At 37.3% G+C, this 22,662-nt stretch overlaps 1 protein-coding gene across 2 annotated transcripts in view; it reads left to right on the top strand.

Annotated features, from left to right (window-relative positions):
* MPP7 (membrane protein, palmitoylated 7 (MAGUK p55 subfamily member 7)) overlaps nt 1-22,662 on the top strand; it is a 149,364-nt gene that overhangs the window by 39,335 nt on the left and 87,367 nt on the right. For both annotated transcript variants that reach the window (XM_010583734.1, XM_010583824.1), the window contains exon 3: nt 10,734-10,852. In XM_010583734.1, coding sequence (XP_010582036.1) covers nt 10,734-10,852 — 119 coding nt within the window. The remainder of the gene's footprint in view (nt 1-10,733; nt 10,853-22,662) is intronic.

Genomic DNA, 22,662 nt, shown 5'->3' with positions numbered 1-22,662 from the left:
ATTACTTGTTGTTTGACATGTGCATGATTCTGCTCCTCCCTCGAGGTGTATAGTCCTGTCAGTGTCAGGTCAAAGTTATCTTAAAGCAACCATCTTGAACGGAAGGCTGAGCTCCTGCCTGAGGCTGCATCTGAAGCTTTAAGTATTTTCTGTGTTGCAAAAGTCTGCTTGAACTCTGTGTGTAAGCCCATCAAATAGAGTTTGAAGACTGAGCAAGACGACTTGCACTTTTGCAGGTAAAGCAAGTTTGCAAGACCTGGCATTCACTTATCTGATATATTTAGGAAGATTTAACTTTGTAGTTCTGGCTTCACAGTAGTTGATGGCAGCTTCATTGCTGACTTTGGTGGAGCCAAAATGACATCATTATGCTTTAAATGTTGTTTTAGTGTGAAAAACATCGTAAAATTGTTACAGATTTCTTTCCTCTCAACCCTGTATCAAGCTTGCTTAGCTGAGGAGTTTAAAAATGCTTTTCTGTTTGTCCTTAAAAACTAGTGCGTGAATGTGCAAAGCAGACTTGGTGGTTTTGATTCATGTATTGTCAGTGGGAAAATCATATTTATGGGCCAAGTTTGGCCACCAAGTAAAACTGTATGAGATTGCTTAAATATAATGAAAGTCAGAAGCAGTTCTTGAATTTGAATATTGTAAATTACAGAAAGAAAAAATGTGCAGGGCTTACATTAGTTTCTTCTTGAGTACATATAGGAGCTAATGCTATGCCAGATAGTGGAGTTTTTTTCAGTATTACAAGCCTGTAAAACTGAATACATGGTAGTTTTTTAAATTAAAAAAACGCAACACATTTGTTACTAATGTAATTGTAAATTCACATAGCCTTTAAAATATTCCCGGTTTTAGTGTTTTCTTCTGTATTTTGTAATAATACAAAATAAAGATATGAAATTAGTTCTAAAAGTTAGGTATTTTTCCAAACTGCATTTTTAGTAGTATATTCTGTGATTCTTTAAGAATTATCTCTACCTCTGAAGCTGCATGCTGTTGATGTGGATGTACTGAATACTAGTAGAAGTATTTTGCTAGAATATTCTGTTGATATGATAGCTCCATGGACCATATGGATTACCTCGCAGGGAAGTGAGACCACTGCAAGCAATGTAAAGTTCAAAGATGATTTTGCAATCATATGAACACCGAAAGATGCTATCCTTGCTTTTACTGTTTTCATATAGATGTCTTCCCTTTATTTACTACTAATGCATTTTAATCAGCTTGCCAGTTTTAACATAATCTATTCTAAGAATGCTTGATAATGAAAAGGATAAAAAGGTAGAGAGAAAAAAAAAAGAAACAGAAATTACATGAAGAAAAAGCTGAGTAGTTGGCTGAGCTGAGAGGGGGACATCAGAAACATCTGTAGGGGAAGAAGGACAAATTAAGCTGAAGTGGCTAAAGATTTCAGCCTTTTAAACCAGTTTTCAGAATGAGGAGGGAGATAGAAATCAGGCAGTTCTATTTTTACAGCCCGTTTAAAAAAATGTAATAACATAAAATGGTGGCCAAAGGTCTGGTTCATTGTCATGAGATGAAGAGAAAGGGAATTTAGGAGAGTGATGAAGGAAAGATTTCTGGGAGTAGCTCTTCCGTTGGAGCCTGCCAGGGTGAAGGCTTGCAGGGCAATTGAATCCTGCTCCAAACTGTCTCTGCTTCCCTGCTGATGTGCCGCAGTGGAAACGGAGCAAGTGGAAAGCCTTCGCTCGCCTGCTTCACACCATTGCTTACGACTTAGGCATAGGTGTGCTGCCGCAAGTGTAGTATGTAAATGCCTTTGGCTGCATCGTGATTTCAAGGCTACTTAAATTTCTCACCAAGTTGAAATGCACAGATATGGCTAGATTTTCATGAAAACTGATATGCTAGCTGAGGCAAAATTTATACAGAATTAATAAATAGAGCCAATATTTTATCGTGCATTCTTGAATTCTCCCCATCTCCAGCTGCCAGAGGCATTAAATGGCTTGTAGGCTAACGTGAATATGAAAGATTTGGGAAAGTATGAGACATATGGCTAGCTTTAATTGCTATCATATTTAATTTTTAAAAATACAACTTGCTGGTGTTGGAAAGGGTATTTATTTTGGTATCAACATATTTATGGTGACTGTTGGAATACTTGTTCAAAGTGGAATGAAATTTCTCTAAACTGTTCTGGTTTGGGTTAATATTTTATGTTACGGTAGACTGATTCAGCAGTGTGGAATCAGAAAATGTGTGCAATTATATTTACTGATGGTAAACTCTTTAAAACTGTTACAGTTCTTGGACACAAATGTAAATTTAAATGGTCTGGCAGCTGCAACAATTTTTACTCAATTTTTTTTTTTTTTGTGAGCAATGTGTAGTTTTGCAGTAAATTTGAAAGTACGACAGCCTATATTGTTTCTAACCAGAGGCTTAAATGTATAGCTATGTATGTTGGACCAAAAGCTGTAATTACACAAATGGTTGACAGTTCCTAGTGATGCCAGATGTCTTTTGCCAAGAGCAGACTGCCATGCTGTACCGTTCAAGTGTAGCTGTGCCAGCATCCAGGTTAGCTAGCAGACTGTATGTATCGTGTGCATTTGCTGTCAGATGAAAGGTTCTGTGGCTTCTCAGCCCAATTTCACATCAAGTATTGGCTGATTTAATAAAACAAAAGCTGTTAATTTGAGGGAAATTTAGTACTACTAAGAGATAGTGAGAAGCTTCCCTGCTAGCTGTTAGTTGCCTTGCTGTGGAGCACAGGGGTTCAAATATGATTTTGTGTTTAAAATAACAGATTGGTTTGAAAAAAAAAAAAAAACAAAAAACAAACAACAAAAAATCCCCTCAATGTAGCATATTAATCTTAGGAATAAACTATGAAATAGTTTAATTATTTCAAATAGTTTAATTTTCTAAAGTTATTTTCAAGATAAGATGATGATGTACTTGACCCTTTAAACTTTTGTATATTCCTATATACCTCTATAGAGTTGTATATCAAGTGTATGTGGCTGTATATATGACTGATTGATGTAATGGCATAACTTGTTTTGAGTGTCAAATTTTGAACTCAGTCATACAGTGAATCACAACACTGAAATAATATGCTGGCATGTTTTGGGGCATCAGTACTGCCTAGGATTGTAGGACTTTTCCTTCTACTCTCAAGACACAACATGAAAGGTTGAGATATGTGGTAATCAAATGGTGTTTCCAGTAGTTTTAGGCACAATAAGTTGAAAATAGTCTTGACTTCTGTTGTTAGAAATCTTTATTCGGTCTCTTAATGCGATATTGTGTCCTCCTTTTGCAGATGTAAAATGCTACTTTCAGTATTCCTTGCCACCCCTCCCCAGTGCCAAGTGTCTTAACATTGCAAACTGTGACTAAAGAGTTAAACATGGCAAGCATGCCCAGTGACATCCTAGTGCTGGAATGAGGTTTTTTTCCTGACTGACTGCCAGGTACTTGCTATTGCCTTCTCTAGTGTTGATGAAGATCTAGATAGAAATCCTAAAGACTCACCAAGTTGATGTCTATACAAAGGACCAGTCAATTAGTCAAGGTTATTCAAGGTGTCGTAGTATGCAGGCTTTGTTGGAGGAGCCAAGAGTTTTCGAAAAAAATATGAATGTCAGATCTTTGTATGAGCTTTCCACAAGCTGCTTATTAATTTGTGCTTGATAGGTCACTTTAAATCAGTTTTATGTGTGTGTTGCTCTTGCAGATGATAGGAGAGCTTTCGAATACTCGTGAAAGTACATTTTATGAACTTTGAAAGTATCTTTGTTGATACAGCGTTTAGTAACTACATTTTGAGGGGTTTCGATTTTGAAGCAGCTTTGATGAGCTGTACAAGCAAGAACTCTGCAGCAACGGTGTTGCCCTGTATGAATGCAAGTAGGGATCAACTGTTTAACTCGCATCAGAACATAAAGGTATGTGGTATGCTAAATCTGAAATACACATGTTGAGACAAATCCTAAAAGACCAATAACTGTTTCAAACAACTGCGGATTCTTTAGCTCTGTGAGCCAAGTTCCAAAACTAAAGACTTTTCCATTTTGAAGGAAATAATATTTTTAAAAGTGGTGGGCTTAAATGATTGCTCGCTTTCAACATTTTCTGTCATAATGTTGTTTTAAGGTGGGTTAACAAATTACTGTAGCTTGGAGGAATAAAAATTTGGTACAACTTTTAAGTTAAAAGGCTGTATTACCCTTGGTGAGTATGTAATCTTGTACTTTGAGGACACTTACAGCAAAATTCTTGTTTTCATTAGGAAAAAAAGAGCATTGACATTTCTATTTCTGTGCCATCCATAAGGATTTCAGCAGTTTACTTTTTTCGTGAATTTGCGAATAAATCAAAGCAGATATTTTTTCAAAGATGCTGATCACTCAAATGTCATGATTATCTAGTTACTCAGTATTCTGTACCTTTGAAAATTAGGTTAATCCTTTTTTAAAACACTAAACTGCAAAATTAAAAAAAGGTACATGCTGGAATGAGTTAATCACTCTGGTTCTGCAAAGAAAAATTGTTAGTCTTTAACATTTTGCAGTGTCAGGAAGCCCATATATTCAGTGGAATTACTTAAGAGAACATAAAAAAGAACTATTTGTAGCACGTAAACTTGAGCACATAGTGGTCCTTTTACAACTGGAGTCTGATAGGACGGTGCAGTATGTCTATCCTAATGCATATGTGTACTGCATATGTTTTTATTTGAACCTGTGCATAAATACTGATCTCAAACTTCAGAATGAAGTAATTTTCAATATTTGTGTTAGTGACTGATTTTATTATGCAGCAGCGAGGATGTCAGAATGAGTATTTCTGCTGCAATGCTGTTTGCTTTTGTGTAAGGCAAGTGTCGTCTGAGCCTTTATAGAACTGTAAAGTACAGTTCAAATGTGAAAAAATGTCAGCTTGTTATAAATGGCAGCAAATGGTGCTGATTATTTTACCTTTGACAAAGTGGAAAATTTAAAGGCTGGTGTGTCCCATTTTATTAATACAATAAAATTTTACAGTGTTGTTCTGGGCTTAGATATATGTTCTTTAGTGTTTATTATCCCTCAGTTACTGTAAAAAATTTTGATTTGAAGTCTGGCATCATTGTTCAGAATGCTAATTCAGGAAACTAATTAACATATGAAAGCAAATGCACATCCATTTGTCTCCATTTCTTTCCTTACGCTAACCAAAACAAAGTTGGTGTTTTCTTGTAATATGCAAGAGCGATGGAACGCAGAGACCATATTTTTTATCATTTAGCACTAGTTTATAGCTTCCACAGACTTGTCCTAATAATGAAGCTATGAAGGATATGACAAGAATGGTGATATTAAATTTCTCTAGACTAACAGTAAATTTTTCCATTCTGATGTCAAGAATGTAGAGCATCTGGAATCTGCAGTGTGAGTGGTTCAGTACGGGAACACTTTCATCAATTGCTTAGCCATTTATTCTCCTCCTAGGAACAAGCAGTCTTCTATAGAATATAACACTACGAAGGAAGCAATTTTCTAGAACTGGAAAAATTCTTTATGTCCCGTTGTTTCTGATTTAAAAGCTTTCCATTGCTGCTTAGTCTTAAATCTTATTGCATGTGCAAATTTAGTGTACACATTTTTAAATTGGAATTGCCATTATTATACACTCTGTTGTTCAGATCGAATAAAACTAAATTGTATTAATTAAGCTTAGGAAAAGCTTGAAGATACTCTGAAGACAGGAACTGCTTAAGTGTGTTGAAAGAACAAATTGAAATTTATCTATTACCTTTTTAAGCAGGGACAGTGCTGAGTTTTCAAACATAGCTGGATTTTCCCTTGAAATTATTTCCTTAGTCCAAGCTGGCAGAATGCTACAAGCCTTATTCTGCAGCCATTTTATCTTACTTGCTCTTGCAGCAAGCCCAAAATCTTCAGAGTAGTTTCTCTATCCATGACAAGCTGTTGTAAATTTTAGTTTTAGATTATGTATGTGTATTTAGATTATCTACACGTGTCTAGTTTACATGGACTATTTCTGTAGGCAAGGTTATCTAGTCATTGGTTTTTAATTCCCTGTGTCACTTTTCTTGGCTGAACTAAATTTCATGAAAAGCGTATTGTATGCCCAGTATTAATTTATTACTTCTAAATTTCTTTATTCTTGAACCAGGTAATCAGATTTAATAGACTACAAAAGCACTTTCAAACAACCCCCTCCCCCTTCCACTCTTGTAAGAGTTTTATATTATTTCTGTGTGCAATGCTTGCCTTCTTATATTAACGTTTCCACGCTAGAGGCTTTTACTTAGTTCACATAAGTTTTAGATACTGTACCTGATTCATATAACATGAATATAAATAGCAGCATACTAGTATCTAAAACTAGGAGCTCCCTTGTTTATCTGAAATTGACTCCTATTACTGCCACTGGATTATATGACCTCATTTAATCTAGAAAGGGCCCTTTTTCATCATCTGTTTCAATGATTTGGGAATGTCCAGGGATGATTACACTGTGATCTGGGCTTCCTGGCTGCCCCCCCCCCCCGCTGTCAGACTGACTGGACCTACTTCGCCTCTTATAACTGCAAAATAGTCTTACATCTCCATGTTTAAGCTCATTGTTAATTTTTTTTTATGTATGCTCAGATCTTCTGGGACCTTTGAATAAATGGTCTGCTTTTAAAAATTGAAGTAAATGAGTTTTTCTTGTGTAAGTCAAGTTTACTTTACTGAATTTTGACACCTGAAGTATTTTGATACTAGAAAATCCCAGTGGGCATATGATTCCTTTTAAATATAAAACCTGGTTACATTTAGGCAAACTAGACTAAAAAAAAATATTAGAAGAACCTGAGCAGAATAGCAACACTGTATAAAATAAAGCTTTTTTTTTTTTAATTTTTTCAAGACTCTTTATAGTATTGCTAACATCAGGCATTAAAAAAAACAGGATTTTTTTTTTGCTTTTCACGATTTTTTTTTTTAAACACAATCTCTAGGTACTTTTTTAAAAAGCTTTTTTTGTGTGTTTATTTAAATTGTGGGCATCTTTCCAAAAATGCGTGCAAAATCCTTTTTTTAGTAGGAGGTCCATGCATGTCATATGACTCAAGAAGGTGGGACTTTAAGAGAAACATCAAATTGAGACCAAGAGCACAACTGAAGCCTGGCAGCCACATGCTTACAACGGTAGCATTCAGCTCTGAGGAGCTGAGATACATCTCATTCCATGGCTTACGCAACGAACATGCGTTTTTAATTTACAGAGCAGTTCATCTGAATATAGGGGTATAGCTATGACCTTTTCAAAAGGTAATTTTTGTTTTTAGAAGTGATCAAAAGTGTTCAGTATAGCATCACTTCAGTCTTTATAATTGCTACTGAAAGGACTAAAAAAAAATTTAAAAAATCTGGTTTCAACAGCTTGGCAGTACTAAAACCAGTGAGAAACTTGCATTTATTTCAGTGGCCTTTGGCTCTGCCTTGCAGAACCACTTGAGCTGCTAGTTAGAAGTTTTGCAGGAGGTTTGAGGTTGGGCTGAAGCAGTCTTTGCTGTTAAGTTCGGATTACTTCTACTGCTGCGTGGCAGCATCTCTGTACAGTGACACCTTACGGGGCTGCAGAGATTTGAGCTACCGCCCTTCAGGTGTTGGAAAGATGGATGTGATAAGTTATCAGATCTGGTCATTTACATTAGGCCAATATGTAGTTGCCAATGTAGTCGTTTCAACTTCATTACCAGTTTACAGTAACTTGACAAATTATTTTTTCCATGTCACAAAAGCACTTTCTTTTAAATCCCATTTGCTAGTAAAGTCATATGCCAGCCATAATTTTCACTGTTTCTTCACACTGCAATGAGTAAGAACAACACACTTTATGTAATTGAGACACAAATAAAATGCAATGTTTTAGTTGGAGGGGTGCGTGTGTAGAAGATCCACATACTGTTTTTCTTCATATATAAAAATCTGAATGCCCATCTGAAAATTTTTGATTCTGTGCTACTGGGCACCACAGAAGGAACAAGAAAAAATGAGATTCTGTCTGTAAAAGTAAACCTTTACAGGTGCTAGCATCTTCTGCTGCCATTACCTTCTGTTTGGAAGCATGCTATAGCTGAATCTGATGATCTGGAATTACATAAATTTAACTTTAGACATATTCTAGATCTTTGTCTTCTTTTCTCTCCAACTAAATACCTGAAGTCCTCCTTCTGCCCGATTTTCATTTGGCTCCTTGATTGAGTTTTTTTACCCCTGGCTACATAGTGCTCAATTTCAAGAGGAGTCTGAAGAGGGGAGCGTGGTGTTCTCTGACATGCTGCGTGGCATAGTCCTTGGGTGCTGCTGCTGCGAAGGTGGGATTCTGATTTCCTTCTGGCTGAAAGCTATAAACACTGGACTGTAGAGCCAAAGCAGGGCACAACTAGAAACATAGCCATGATATTGGATAAAATCAGTCAGCACCCATCTAGGTTTCTCCACTTCCCCAGGAGAGTTGCACAGATTGGTGGTGCGTTGCTGTCGAAGCTGGAATAGCGCACTAGGGACATGGACGGCCATTCCCCTAGAAGGGGCAGTTCAGGGCTATATGAATAAGGGAAGCCCACAGCCACTTTTGAGCTGGATGTGTGTAAGCACTTGCAGGGTTAGTCGGTCCTGGAGTGCCAGCAGGCAGGATTTTTCTCTGGGAGTTCTGTGCATAAAACTTGTCTCGTTATAGGCAGATTCAGTCTTACCCTGTGTCACTACTGTAATAGTTAATCCATTAGGAACCATGAACTTTCATTTTATTTTCACTGGGGATTTAATTATCAAAGCTTTGAGGAGCAAGTTACAAGGATAGAATAGTTTTATAGTTGATTATATGCGAAATTTAAGCAGATCTGATAGGTCAAGGAAAAGAAAGCTTACTCTGTTATACATCTCTTATTTGAAAGGAGTGGCTGAAGTTAATATTTTCTTTCTTCTGAATGGCATACATGAATTGTTCCTAAGCAGTTATGGCACTGTGTGAGTTTACATTGAACCTTCTGTTCCATTTTCTAACAACCTTCAGGTTATTCTGAGGTATTTGCAGTAACAAAGGTGGCTATGTGCAGAAATATAAGGCTGAGTGTAAAGAAGTTTTTTTTTAATTTTCTAAATGAAAATGTTTTTGGAGCATAGATTGTGTGATAAACATAACCATTTTTGCTACGTGCTGAAGTTCTATTTGTCCAGAAAGTCAGAGTCAAGAGTCCCATTCAAATCCCTGTTCTCTGGGTGTCAGCTCAATCACTGACTGCGTCTCACTAGGCAAGGCTCAGCGTTCTTTTTGTGTCTGTGCAAAATTGTAGTGGCTTCAGTTGTATCCTCTTTTTGCAGTTTTTCTGAAGCATAAACAAGAACAGATTTAAATAAAAGCAAGATTCTAAGAGAAATTAATATCAACCACCAAAAACGCTTGGACCACAAAAAAGAATGTATCTGGAAGGAACTTTTTTTTCCAGAATACTTTACTGAGAGGCAGTAAAAAGACAAAGTTAAATAATTGGATCCCAAAGGTGCTGTATGTAATTTTGAAAGGGCTATGTAGTGCCTGGAAAGGTTGTGAAATTATGTTTACTAATAAATATTCTAAATCATAAGTTTTAGGGAGATAATAGGCATAATGATAGGTAACCTATAACTTAAACAATGTTCTTCACCAGTAGAATATCTTGTAAATCTGTCCTTGTGATGAACAGCAGCACTTACTCAGACTAAAAATAATAACAGGACCGTGTATCTTGGATCCCAGGAGACTGTTGGTGTTTTTGTAGACAGCAGACAGGAGAAAAAGGCATTTTGTCCTTTTTACCCCAAGTAATCCCACTGGAAAATTAAACATGTGCTATGAATTGATATCAACTCATGCCAGGTTCCCTCCCTACAGAGGGCTGCTGCAAACACTGTTGCTACATTTCTTGGACAGCAGTTTGATGGCTTGTGTGCATGATGGATATTTTATGCTGTATGCTACTGTGGAACAGTGTGCTACTGTCTGCCCCTCCGAGACCGCTGGTGAGGTGTGCCACAAATAACTGGGAACAGCAATTGCTTTAACCCTACGGAGAATCTCAAATACCTGCAAATGAAGAATGTTACTGAAGTATTTCTGTGTGCCTATGTGTCTGGGAAAACTGTGTTGGTTTTGGTTTTTAAGGTTTAATCCTGCAAAACAAAGCAGTTCCTTTTGTCTTGCTGTGGATTCCTACTGAACACGGGATAAAAAAAATATTAAGCAATATATTAGCAAGAAATATTTAGAGAAACCACGAACCTTTTTTTAATGGACCACCCTATCCAGTTTCTGTTCTTTTAAGGAAGTTTTTCCTATTCATGACTCATTTCACTCTTTGGCTAACATCAAGGGAAATGGAATAACGATTAAGCAAAGGAATGTATGTTTTTTTCTGGTTTTGTCCTTTTTTCAAAACCTTTATGAATTTTCTGCATAACCTTGTGTAAATATATACGGATGTAGAAGCTTGACAACTGTGACAAGGTAAAAAGTACACTGCTAATACTTGCTTCTTAGTAATTTTTTTAAAATGTTCCTTTTGGTTCTACAAGTTAATGTTATGCTGGATACTCCAGACTCCCTATTCAGTTAAAATGACATGCTCCAGGCAGCCAATTACACAGAACTGTTAAGTGAAATTAATGAGATCACCCCTAGATTACACTTTGTGTTTTATTTTCATTTTATAGGTCTGTACGAGCTGCTGGCTGCGTTGCCAGCCCAGCTGCAGCCACATGTGGACAGCCAGGAAGACCTGACCTTCCTCTGGGATATGTTTGGTGAAAAAAGCCTTCATTCACTGGTGAAGGTAAACCACATTTAAGTCAGATTCTCTTTGAGAAGAGCATATGGAAAAATGTTTTGAGCGCCATCTAGTAAACCAGTGATCAAACTGTTGCTCAGTGAAAACAAAACAGCCTTGTTTTAAGTCTGTTTCTGTCAGGGGTGGAAGTTGTTAAATAAGATTCTACCAAAAATACATAGATGATTTCATTTAAGAGTGATGTTTTGGCAGTGTAACGCTAATGCAGCAAACATATGTTGTTTGCCCTTGTTTAGAAAAAAAGAGTACGAAATAGTAGCAGGAAATCTGAGACTTCTTTATGGTCAACATTGAAGACCTGGAGTTTAGCTTAAATAAATAAATGTTCACAGCAAAAATTAGAAGGAATATATTTTCTGAGGTCAAGTATGGCAACAGTTCAGTAGCCACATTAATTTAAAATAATTTCCTTTAACAAAGTCAACTGAAATTCTAGTAAGCTGTTTCTTTTATTGGCTTGCCTCCATTTAAAATTGTGTTTTGCACATAAATATGTTGGACTAAAGTACCACCTAAAATAAGTTTGGAGGAATACTTGACTGAAGTATAGTGTCCTGCTACGAAAATGATCAGCAACAAGAAATCAAAGCATGCCATGGGAGTATGCACAGCTACCCTGATAATGTTAAAATTGCTTATAGCAGAAAAATTGGACCAATCAGCTGGTAAGAAATGTTCCACTCCTACAAAATGGTAAGTATGTCTTCAGTCTCCAGCACAGAGCTAATTCAAGCTGGAAGGAAATTCTGAGGTCTCGAGTCAGTAGGTGGTAGCAACCCATGCTGTGAATATATTCAGACTTCTACATAATCGAGCAGAATTTCTTACCCTTGTCAGTCACTGATCTAGAAGAAGCTTAAATTGGGATTAGTTTGATGTAGGTTTGAAAGAGTCACCTTTTTCCATTTCTTTCAGCTATCTTATTCTGGAAAAATATGTAATAATGTTGATACTTGGCCAAAATTATTTTTTAAATAGCTGTAAATTTGCATATAAAAGTAAACACAAGTACTCTCTGGTAGTTGATACACAAAAGCAACGAGCAGGGGAACAGTGTTTGGTGGTACTTGCTTGCCTAAAGAATTTCATCAACATTTCTGAAGTGCGGTGATTCCCAGACTCGTTACTGCTTTGCTGCAGCTGTCTGGTCAGGTGGTTCAGAAGATCACTGCAAGGGGAACACCGGTTGTCTTTCTAATAGAGGCTGACAGTGGCGTGCATCTGAGCAAAATGTTAGGTCAGTTGCTAAATTAGTTTTCTTTCTGGATTGGGAATTAAAGAAGGCTGGCTAGAAAATGAATGTGGATGTGTGAAACACATTTCAACATTTGATCTAATTTTCTATTCAGGCAAAACCTAAACCTTTTCAAACTCCTTCACTTGCTCCCTTTTGCCCCTTCCCTCAAAAGAAGACAAAGATAGCACAACAGTAATTAGTTTACTCTCCTTGAGTATACTCTCAGTTTGGAAAAGTTGGCTCTCCTGCTGGCTTTCCTAGTTGCGTGCCCTAGTTACCACATTACTTGTTATTGCAGGGTGGATTGGTCTTTCTGCTTTTAACAAAAAAGAATTAATGAGAAGGCTTTCTTGAGGTAGATAGAAAGTTTGGGGGGATCAGTGAATAGTCACTTTATTGCAGTTGTAATAAGAAGGCTTTGAAGTATTCCAACCATTTTTATTATTTATCTTGTACATTTTATGTCCAAGTATTAAATGTACATGTAACTCTTACCCTGTGAACGGTTCTTTTCATGTCCTAGTAAGTCTAACACTATCTTACAATAGACTTAATTCTTGAAACTGCATCTTTAGTGTTCACTAGTCACACTTCTTTGATACACCATATTAATTTCAATCAAAAGAAAAATATTTTTAATTATAAGAATTGAGAGTATTAAGAGCATCTGGTCTGATCCAGTGCGTATGACAGGCTATTGAACCTCACCTTTTGGTTTCTGTGGAGTTCAGGTATAGAAAGTAGGGCACAAAGAGCTTTCAAAAGGTTATCTAGTGCATATCCCGGCCCCAAGATGGGCTTAACTGTATCTTAAACTCATGGTATTTGTTTGACCTTTAACACATTTTTGGAAGGATTATTCAGTATCCTATCAAGTTTCAGAGAAGGCAGTCCATAGCCTTTTTGGAAGAGAGCTGTAAGAGCAAAAGAAAGAACACCATCTGCCATAGTTTTTCCCTGTTATAAGGCTTCAGAAGTGCCAAACCTTTCTTTCTGGGTTCCGGTGTCTTATTTGAAAGACTGTTTTTCCTAGCAATAACTTCTTAAAGTCAATTGTACTTGCAAAGATAAATGTTTTTAATTCCTCAGGCAGACAATGATGACAGATATTTTGTAATAAAAAAAAAAAAAAAGGCACTAGCTTAGGGCCAAGGATGTTGCGATCCTGGTATGTGTTGGTTTTGGAAGAAAATGAGCATGGGTATACTACTAATTAGGCACTAATATTTCTCTATTTAAGATAGACATACTGCTTAATAAAAATTTCTATGCTGATCTTCTTACCTTACTGTTTAATACTTTCAAATATTAGAAAAGAGCTTTTTTTCTAAGTTATAAAATGGATAAAATGCTCCAGATTGCTTGAAAGGTTTAAGTATAAAATGAGCTTTCTGCTCTTTTTATGGATATTTTAAGTTTTATGGGTATTTAGTTATCACAGTGTTTTCTGTATGGTTGTATACCATAGTATATGGTTTGCTATTCTGGCTCTCTTAATATTGAAGAGAAAGAAAAAAGGAAAAAAAAAAAAAAAAGCCCCAAACCTTGTCTTGGAGTTCTCTTCATTCAGTATTGTTGGACAGAAACCTCTTTGTGAACTTGGATCAGCCTGAGCTGTTCTAAGAAGTCAGAAATGGAAAAGTTGTATTAGATCATCTAGTCCATTCCCCTGCAAATACTGGATTGTTCCCTACAGTACATTCCTATTGTAGTAAGTAAAACCAGCAAAAACTGATGCAACTGTTCTTGCTGTCCCTTTTCTCAATAAAGGAATCTGTTGATTAGATTTTATTTTGCAAAGTATAGAGAAGAGGGAACCCACAACTGTTGTTGACAGTTTGGAAGAGAAAACTGGCTCTGGATAGTGAATGTTTAAAATTTCTCTGCTTCCCTCAATTTGTTACTTCCTTGTCTTATTACATGACTCTCTTAAGTTCTACCAGAAATCTTCAGCTATGTCATTACTTTTTATATAGCAGAGATCCCAATAATTCTGTAGAGATTTATAGAAAAGAAACATGAAGAGATGATCCTTCAGGGTAATTATGAGCACTAACGTAGCTGAAACCTGAAACAGTACACATGTGCTCTGCTTGGATTTTTTTTTTTAGAGGAACAGAAGGGATAAATAAAGATCTGTTCTAACTACTTTTTTAGCTTATTTTTAGAGGACCTGCAAGAATTTCCATGTGCGTTTGCTTGCTATTAGTGCACCAGACACATGTTTTACTGTTTGTCTGTTTAGCTCCAGGATGAAGCTTCTACTTGCGCTGTTGCCTTAAACATTTCTGGTTGTGGATTACTCAAGAATTGAGTAAGCTTATCTGTTGGGCTGCTACTGAAGTATTTCTTAACCAATTGCAGTTTACTGATTGGTTTTGGCCAGCTCAGAGCACGCACAGTTCTTTAGCCAGTACTGTACTTTGCATTACGAAAAAGAAGCCACAGCAAGTGGTGTTGCTGTTCCCCGTGATAGGGAAGAGTTTGTACATCCAAAAAGCAGTACGTGGCACTGGAAAAGAAAACAGCTACTGCAGAAGTAAGGAATAATTGGTGAATATAGTCTGATTTTATTATAACTGCATAGTATTTTGGTAGCTGGCCCTGCAAAACCCTAATTTGTGCTAATTCTCTATTAGTTTCACCTGGATATGACTTGACTTGGAGTTCTGAGAAATTATTTTGTATATGTTAATGTTTGTCCATGTCGATGGCTAACAACTTTTCCAAAAATACAATAGTTGAATGTATCTTGGTGTAATCTCTTTGGCTTGCAAGTTGAATCATATGATTACGTAGCCCAAATTTTACAATCATTGTGGTGTAGAAGTATTGGAAATTTTCGCTATGAAGACTCAGATTTTTTCAGTATGTAAATGTAGATGCTTTCAGCCTACTGTGGTTCCGTTTTTGGTAATGAGAAAAATAAAGATACCATTTACAAAAAATGAGCTGACTAGGGCAAAGCAAAAGGGATTGACTTCACACATGCTTACAGTGATAAAATCAACGATCTGCAGATGGTGTGCTAAATCTTCAGTCTGGACTGGTACAAGCCTACTTCATAGGCAAGTTTATATACACTTATAGTTTTTACCCAGAGCTTTACACACAAACTCCATGAAAAAAGTTGTTAGTCTGTAGGATGAAAGGGTTTGCATCTGTAGTACAGAATCAGAGAGTCTCAGTAAGGTTTCATGGCTTATTTTATGGTAGAGAATAGACTAACTCATAGCTATCCAACGTTTCACCTGGGAAGAGCTATGCAGGTTCTTTTGGCACTTGTGGAGGGGTCGTATGGTGCAGTTTCCCCTACCTGTGATGTGTCAGACATTCTGCAGCCAACATCCAGGTGCATGCTGCACAGATCATGTGCATTCATCTCATGTGTCATGCATCTGGATGGTGAATGCTCCTGCCTCGGCACGAGCTCAAGCATCCATGCATTTGGATCTTCTTCCTGGAATAACGTAGAGGAAGTGGACTTCAGATTATAAGAGTTGTTCTGATGAGTCGTGTGTGACAACTGATTGTTCTGAACTCGTTCTGAACTTCTGATGGGAATGACCCATAGATGGAGGGAATTATATCTCTGTATATGTCAAAGGACTGGGAGGGTGATGGTGGATGAGGAGGATGTATTAGATAGTGTAAGACCTGATCATGACACAAATGATATAGAATGAATGATTGTACTGAGATGGAGCTGGCTTTCTTCATGGCGGCCTGATGATGTTAATGTTGACTGCTTCGGCACTTCAAGTTTGAAGCTGATATTGAAATATTTTTTGCTCAACATACTAAAGTTATTTACTTTCTCATTACTTTGTTCTTCATGTATACTTTCTCTAGAACTAATATTTATACAATCTTCATAATTTATTGTTGGAACTGTCTGTTTTCTGTGGCTCACAAGAACTCTTTTCTGTTAACTGTTATATTATATAGAAGATGGAGAGAGCAGGGTGTGTTTGTGAGGGGCTTTTGGTGGCTAATATGTTTGCACTTGTTAAGAGAACAGTGAGAGCAGTTTCTGATTTCAGGGCAGACAAAAGCAGCCACCTTGGAAGGAGCTCAGAGGAGCTGTGTTACCCAAGAGCAGCAAGCCTGGAAAATGCACTAGAAGAGAAAGTGGGACTGGAGTTTCGTAGACCATAGGTGGCAACTAACCTCAGATCTAACAGAGTGGGTGGGTTGTGGTTTGGGGGGAAAGCATTGGAGAGTTGGAGAGATGTATGGACCACCTTGGAGTGGGTGGAATTATTGAAACTGATAGCTCATTCACTAAAATGTTGCTTTGGTACTTGAAGTCCTTAAGGTTCTTTACTGCTGAGTTCTCAACCATATTTATTTTTAAAAAGCTGTGCCTCCCCGGTAAAGGGACTAGGCTGCAGTTCTGTAAATTCATGTGGAGGTCTAAGTGCTGTTTGCTTTGGAGATGGGAAAAAATGAAGGAAAAGGCAGTGTGAGTAAGCATTTACCACCTGGCCATCTGGAGGAGGAGGTGTGAGTGTGGTGGTTGGCAGCCAGTAACAATTCATGGCCAATGAAAAATAATTGTTCTTCATGCTCTAGAGGAGAATCAAGCAAGGTTGCTTGTTACGTTATAGTTTACATCTTTCAGTCAAAGAAAACATGCAAAGCCTACTGATGGCAAGAGTAAAGCGGTCACTTTTGTAATGCAGACTGTCCAAACAATGCACAGGTGTGGTCTGTTGTGCCAGTTTGAAAACTTTTACTATTTCTGGCAAGGGGAGAAGGAATTTACCATATTCATTAATATTGCTGTACTAGATAATAGGTGGCAGTTGCTTGTCATTCTTTAAATCCAGATCATCACAGATCAAGGAAATCTTGATTTTTGTAAGGATGTCCATGTTCAGTGAATGTCACTTGTTGAAAGAGGTGTGGTCCAGTCTTGCCTCAAGTCCTGCTGGCAAAGCACACGATACTCAAAGTTTTCAGCCCTACAGAACTATCTAGCAGTACAGTATACATGGACAGTATTAGGATACCCCATCTTGAAAGAAATACGAAAGCTGCATGGAAGAAATTGAAGGCTTTTCTTTTTCTTTTTCTCATTGTCTGGAGAGGAAGCTTGATCTCCAGTTAATTTTTGAAGCTTCCTGCTTGAGTTGTATATACAGAATATATATGGAGGAGTGCTAGAATTTCAGTACTTTTCTCACGCAAAGTATTTGTAGATAATTGTCTAATTCATATACTGAAATATAAACTTGCCACATGCTTTCTGCTTACCTAAAGGTGAAAATTACTGGAAAAATAATACTCTAAGAAAGCCTCTTAATGCCTGACAATAGTTTGCATTCATATTTGGAATAACTACCACTGAAGCAATGAGTCGTTTTGCTTCCATCAAAATTATTGCATTCAAAAAAAGTGTAATGCAAGGTGTTATTCCTTATGAAATGCCACATAAATTTAAAGCGTTACTTTTGAAGCCAAAGTGATTTTTTTGAGACCTACTCAATAGCCAGCAACTGAAATCTGCAAGTAAAGAGATCGCTCTTAGCTGGAGGCAGTCAGCTGCCTTTAAACTTAATTTCCATGGGAACAGTGATCAGATTAATCAAAATAAAGTAATTGAAGTTTTATAGAAAATAGTACAGGATCTTTACTTTATTCAGGCCGATATTGTTTCTATGGAAACATTAGGGAAAAGGTAGCTAGCAGCCAGGCATTGAGCAAATGATTGCTTCTCTTGTTGAGATTGGGGAGGTTTCTGGTTGATCTGTGTGTGTTGAACCCTTTGACTTGTTTGTGCTCTTATTGTATAAAAAAGCAGTACATCAGGTAGTAACTGTGCAAAAATAAGCAAAATAAAAATGGATTCCTGTTTGAAATCATAACTAAACCCCCCAACTTTCCACGTTTTATAACATGTAACAGGTTTACTGTTTCTTCGCCGCATAAAGACAAAGTTGTTTTGCCATGTGTGTTTACACATACATACCTGTGCTTGTTTGTGCCTTTAATAAAATGAGAAAATGCATCTCCAATTTATTGAAAATGTGGCCAGGCATAGCTTTGGATGGTGTAACCTTGTTTGTAAGAAAATGCACATCAACTTAATGCCAAGTGGATGGGTTAGTGCAGTTGGGGTGAAATATGGATCCTCTGTGATGGTTCAACCAAAAGTATTTGTTTAGGAAACAGGCTGCTAGTGGACATAAATAATCATTTTGTCCTGAAGTCTATTGAATGGGTTCTCCTGTGATAAATACTTTTTTTGTATTTTTTTTCATATGTTTTTATTTTGTACTTTTTGGTAGAAGTTTAACTGGCTATCTAGTGTTAACTTATTTGTCAGAAGTCTGGACGTTTGGTATCTCTAGCATCTTGCAGTTTCTACATCAGTGTTGCTAATGTGTTTAGTAATAGGCACTTGCAACTTTTCATCTAGATTTTCATAAGGAAGTCCCGTTCCTGTCATCAACTTCTCCTTTCAGCCCACTTTGTTAAAAATAATAATAATAATAAAACAATTCAAAGATCAGTTTCCAAAGTATCAATTAAATTGTCTTGTTGACAGCTTAGTCTCATAAAAGCTGTAGAAGTTGGGTTGGTATCAGAAGTCTCTATAGGTATGGTGTACCAACAAACTTTTGAAGTGAAAAATAAAGTAGATAAGCTTATTAAATCAGAGGTGTGAAGTGTTGGTCTATGACTGTTACTTGAAACTTGTGAATAAATCAGTGCTTTGGAATGTGAAAAAACTTTGGTTTAGGTTAAAATCCAGACAGAGGCATTTTTTTGGACCGGCAGTAATTGATTTAAAGTTTCTGCTGGGAACCCTCCAAAGAGTAGCAGAAATCCAGCCAAAATGTACTGGACGTAAAAGAAGTAAATCAGTCCTTCTAAGACAAATAGTTTGTAATTTCATTGTTACCGAAGGGGCAATGTACCAGCCTGCTGACAAAACTGGTGCAGCGGTTCAAAGAGAAGTTTTAGAACCCAAATCTATGCTCATACCCAGATTTTTCTTGTTTTATGAAGGTTGTACAGTATTTATTTAACCAAAGTGATACATTTTTTGTCTGTGGTACTGAGGCCAATCAAAGGTCTCGTAAGCTGCTCAGTAATAGTAGTCTGATAAATCCAAGACATCCAAGGATAATGTAATTTTAAACTGTTTTTCTACAGTGTTCTTTTCCCTTGGACCAGAAGTTCTGTGTCAGAACATGTGAGGGAGTGTTTAAAACAATTTTTTTTTTTTGTTACTGTCTTGGACTATTTTCCTTTTAAGAACAGAAAGTCATAACTACCCAAACAAGCCTCTACAGTGCCAAAACATTGTAAGAGTTAAGAAGGATAGGATGTGATAGTTACAAAAACTTTCTGAAGCATGGAAACTGGTACCATAAGATTTAATAAAAATTTTTAAAATAAGATTTAGCAAAAATGCCTGCCTGTGTTTCCTACCAGCAGGTTTTGTTACTGTTTACGTTAACTGTCCTTCTTTCTTTGGAAATCTTGGTTGTATCTGTTCCTCAGCTAATCCTCGTAAAGTTAATGTGTAGTGTTCAGTAATATGTGTAAAGTTATGCACATCCTCACCATCTTCCCTCTTTTGTATGAAATACAGGCATACACGCATAGTTTTTACTCATCTTTTCTTTTTCTGTTCCCCATTACTTTTTTTTCTTCTATGCCGGCTTAAGCACTTTTTAAAAAAAAAAAACAACTTTTTTCAGTTATCTCTCTTATAACTCTTTTTCCTTTCTAAAGCATGGAAAGAAGAGAGCAGCATAGTATGCTACATGTGCACTATTCCTTTAGGCTTACAGATAGCATTGTTTGTATAGCAGTGTTCTCTTAACCACGGGTTGTTTCTGTAATAGCCATTTCTGTATATCTTGGTAGAATCCAGTGTTTCAGTTTGCAGGTGTGGTGATGTCAGTGGAAGTTCACTTCAAACACAGGTTACACTAAGTTGAGAGCTGCAGCATGTAAGCACTTAAAAAACTGGTGCTATCCATGTGGTGCCCAGTCACTGCAGAGTAACCAGTGAGATGCTGAAGAAATAAGATTCAAAAACATGCAAAGCATAAGGCTTAGCTGTCTGTGCAAATCAAGGATGAGTAATTTACAATGGGCAATTGCTGTAACTTGCCTATGCCTTCAATGCAACAGCGAAGCCTACATGTACAGATTCACTTTGACATAGCATCTTCAGTATGGTGATATAGTCTGTTTCTGTGCTACAGAGAGAAGGGTTCCATGCTTTCTTCCTCCAGCTGAACCACTCTGAGGTACCTACAGTGCAAAAATCTCTCCTATTCCTGTAGTGACAGTTTTAAAAACATTGAATTGTCTAAAGTTAGAGCTGTCTTAGATTTGTTTTCAAAAAACACTGGTGCCTCAGTGGGCAATTTAGAGTTGCACACGCGTACATTATGGTCATGTATTTTGCGGCTGTCTTCCCCCACCTCCATTTTTCTTACTAAGACCCAGTTTTTCTCTCAGTGTGTCTTCCCATGTATGTCTGCAAGCTTCTTCTGTTTTTCATCTACTAAATAAGAATTGGATTAATTCCTTGTCTCTTAGGGAAATTAAGACAGGAAGTGTATAAAGATGAAATATTTGTATGCCATGTTAATGTGGCCATATAAATTCCTAGGGAAAACATTACTCTCACCTAGTTTGCATGTATTTGCAAAGTTACGCCATTTCATTACATGCAAACTAGATGAGATATTTAAATCTTTTGTACTCCATCAGTGCTGGAGTTTGAGGGTGTTATGAGAGTTGCCAAGTGTAGCTGACCCCAGGACGTGAGGACTCCTCTGACTCGGCTGCAGAAGCCCAGTCTGTTGCACTGAGAGATGGATGCGGCCGCTGTTGTTCCCATGTGTAGGTCCAACCAGTAGCGAGGCTGAGCACCTGTGCCACTAGCCCAGCTGGCCAGAAAGGCTACCACAGGCAGAGCAGTGCCTTTACCCATGTAAGTGCCAATGGCAATCATATAAACAAAAAAGCAGACAGCCTGGTCCCATTTCTCCTCTCCAGCTGATCACGACTGAAGTTCACCGCTGAAAACACACACACCATCACTCTTTAGATTTCTAAGCAGAACCACATTTACAGATTCCTCAGATACCAGCATGGGCTCTAAGTCCAACTAAATAGCCATGCCTGGACCCTGGGCCCTTTACCCAGCCACTGGTTAAGACCTTGAGTCCTTCCAGATGTGGGTGTCCTCTTACTTGCTGGCTACTCTAGCTTAAAGATTGCTAGCAAAGTACACACATGGTTAAATTCATTAGGGAAATATCAACACACCCTGCTGTCATCAGTTTCTGGACCTGGATCTTACACACACAGACATACACTCACCAAAATTATTGATGCCAAGGGGTAAAATAATAATCCATTTTGACTTCTGAATTCCATTTCTTAATTTAATTTCATTACCTGTACCTTCACTCACTGTACTAGATGCATCAGTATGCCCCTCTTGATGCATGTGATGGTCAGCAAGGACACATTTTTCCTTCAGAACTGTTTGCTTCAGAGAATATTATGCCAAGTAGGTACTTTGTGCTCTCCCCTTCAATTTTAGGTTGGTTTTTTTTCTGATTCCTGTCCTGCTGCCTTTCTCCTTCACCCTGTTTCATAGACCTCTAACATGAAATCATTGCTCCCAAGAGGAGGAGATTCTGAACCTTGGAGCCACTGACTTCTGCCCCAGTGGCTCAGGTACAGTATGATCCTTCCTGAAGAACATGATGTTTACTGAGTGGTGGGGATGGTGTGAGCTAAACAGTCTTATTTTGTCCATTGGAAATTAAATCCGTATTGTCTCCCTATCTCCTTCTAACCTTTCGTGTTGCCTTTTGCTAGAAATCACAACCTGCACAAGGTAAATGCCAATGATGTCAATTATTCACAAACACGACTGCCTCGATTATTTTGACATTTAAGAGTTAAAAAAACCCCAAACCTGCCAGCTATAAGTGCTAGGGATTATGTATGGCATAGCTTCAGTACTGCTTTACATTTAGTATGGATATCATCTTCATAAAGTATCTTCAGTTTTAATGTGCTTTACAGATTGGGTTGCATGGAAAAGAGCAGGCTTTGTTGACATTTAGTGATTAAATAATCCAGTAATGACACTACAGACATAGACGGCTTTAATCAGGATCAAACCATAAATCAGGGTGCAATTTTGAATTTCCTAGTTTCAAACATTCTAGGGAAAAAGTAACCCATGATTGTAATCACGTTAATCGGCATCTGCAATACTAAGCTGGTCATATTGAAGTTTGATACGTCATTAAAGACTAACTACGAATCATACCATAGCACGTGCCAAGTAACAAAATATTTGTAGTTGTGTTCCCGTGCTCTTTCATCTTGAAACATCCACTTTCTACCAATTTCTAACTAATTCTAACTAATAATCTGACCAAGTTTTATTATTGTTTTCTCTCAAAGGGGAAGCAATATTTTCCTCTTGTTGCGTATCAGGTAACCACCGAGTAAGACCTATGACTTGATCACATCTTCTGTCCTGCTTCTGCTCTGTCTCTGT

This window comes from Haliaeetus leucocephalus, unplaced genomic scaffold, assembly GCF_000737465.1.
Source record: "Haliaeetus leucocephalus isolate CR32 unplaced genomic scaffold, Haliaeetus_leucocephalus-4.0 Scaffold0, whole genome shotgun sequence".
Classification (NCBI taxonomy): domain Eukaryota; kingdom Metazoa; phylum Chordata; class Aves; order Accipitriformes; family Accipitridae; genus Haliaeetus; species Haliaeetus leucocephalus.
Note: the sequence above shows the minus strand (reverse complement) of the source record. Positions and strands in the feature narration are given on the sequence as shown.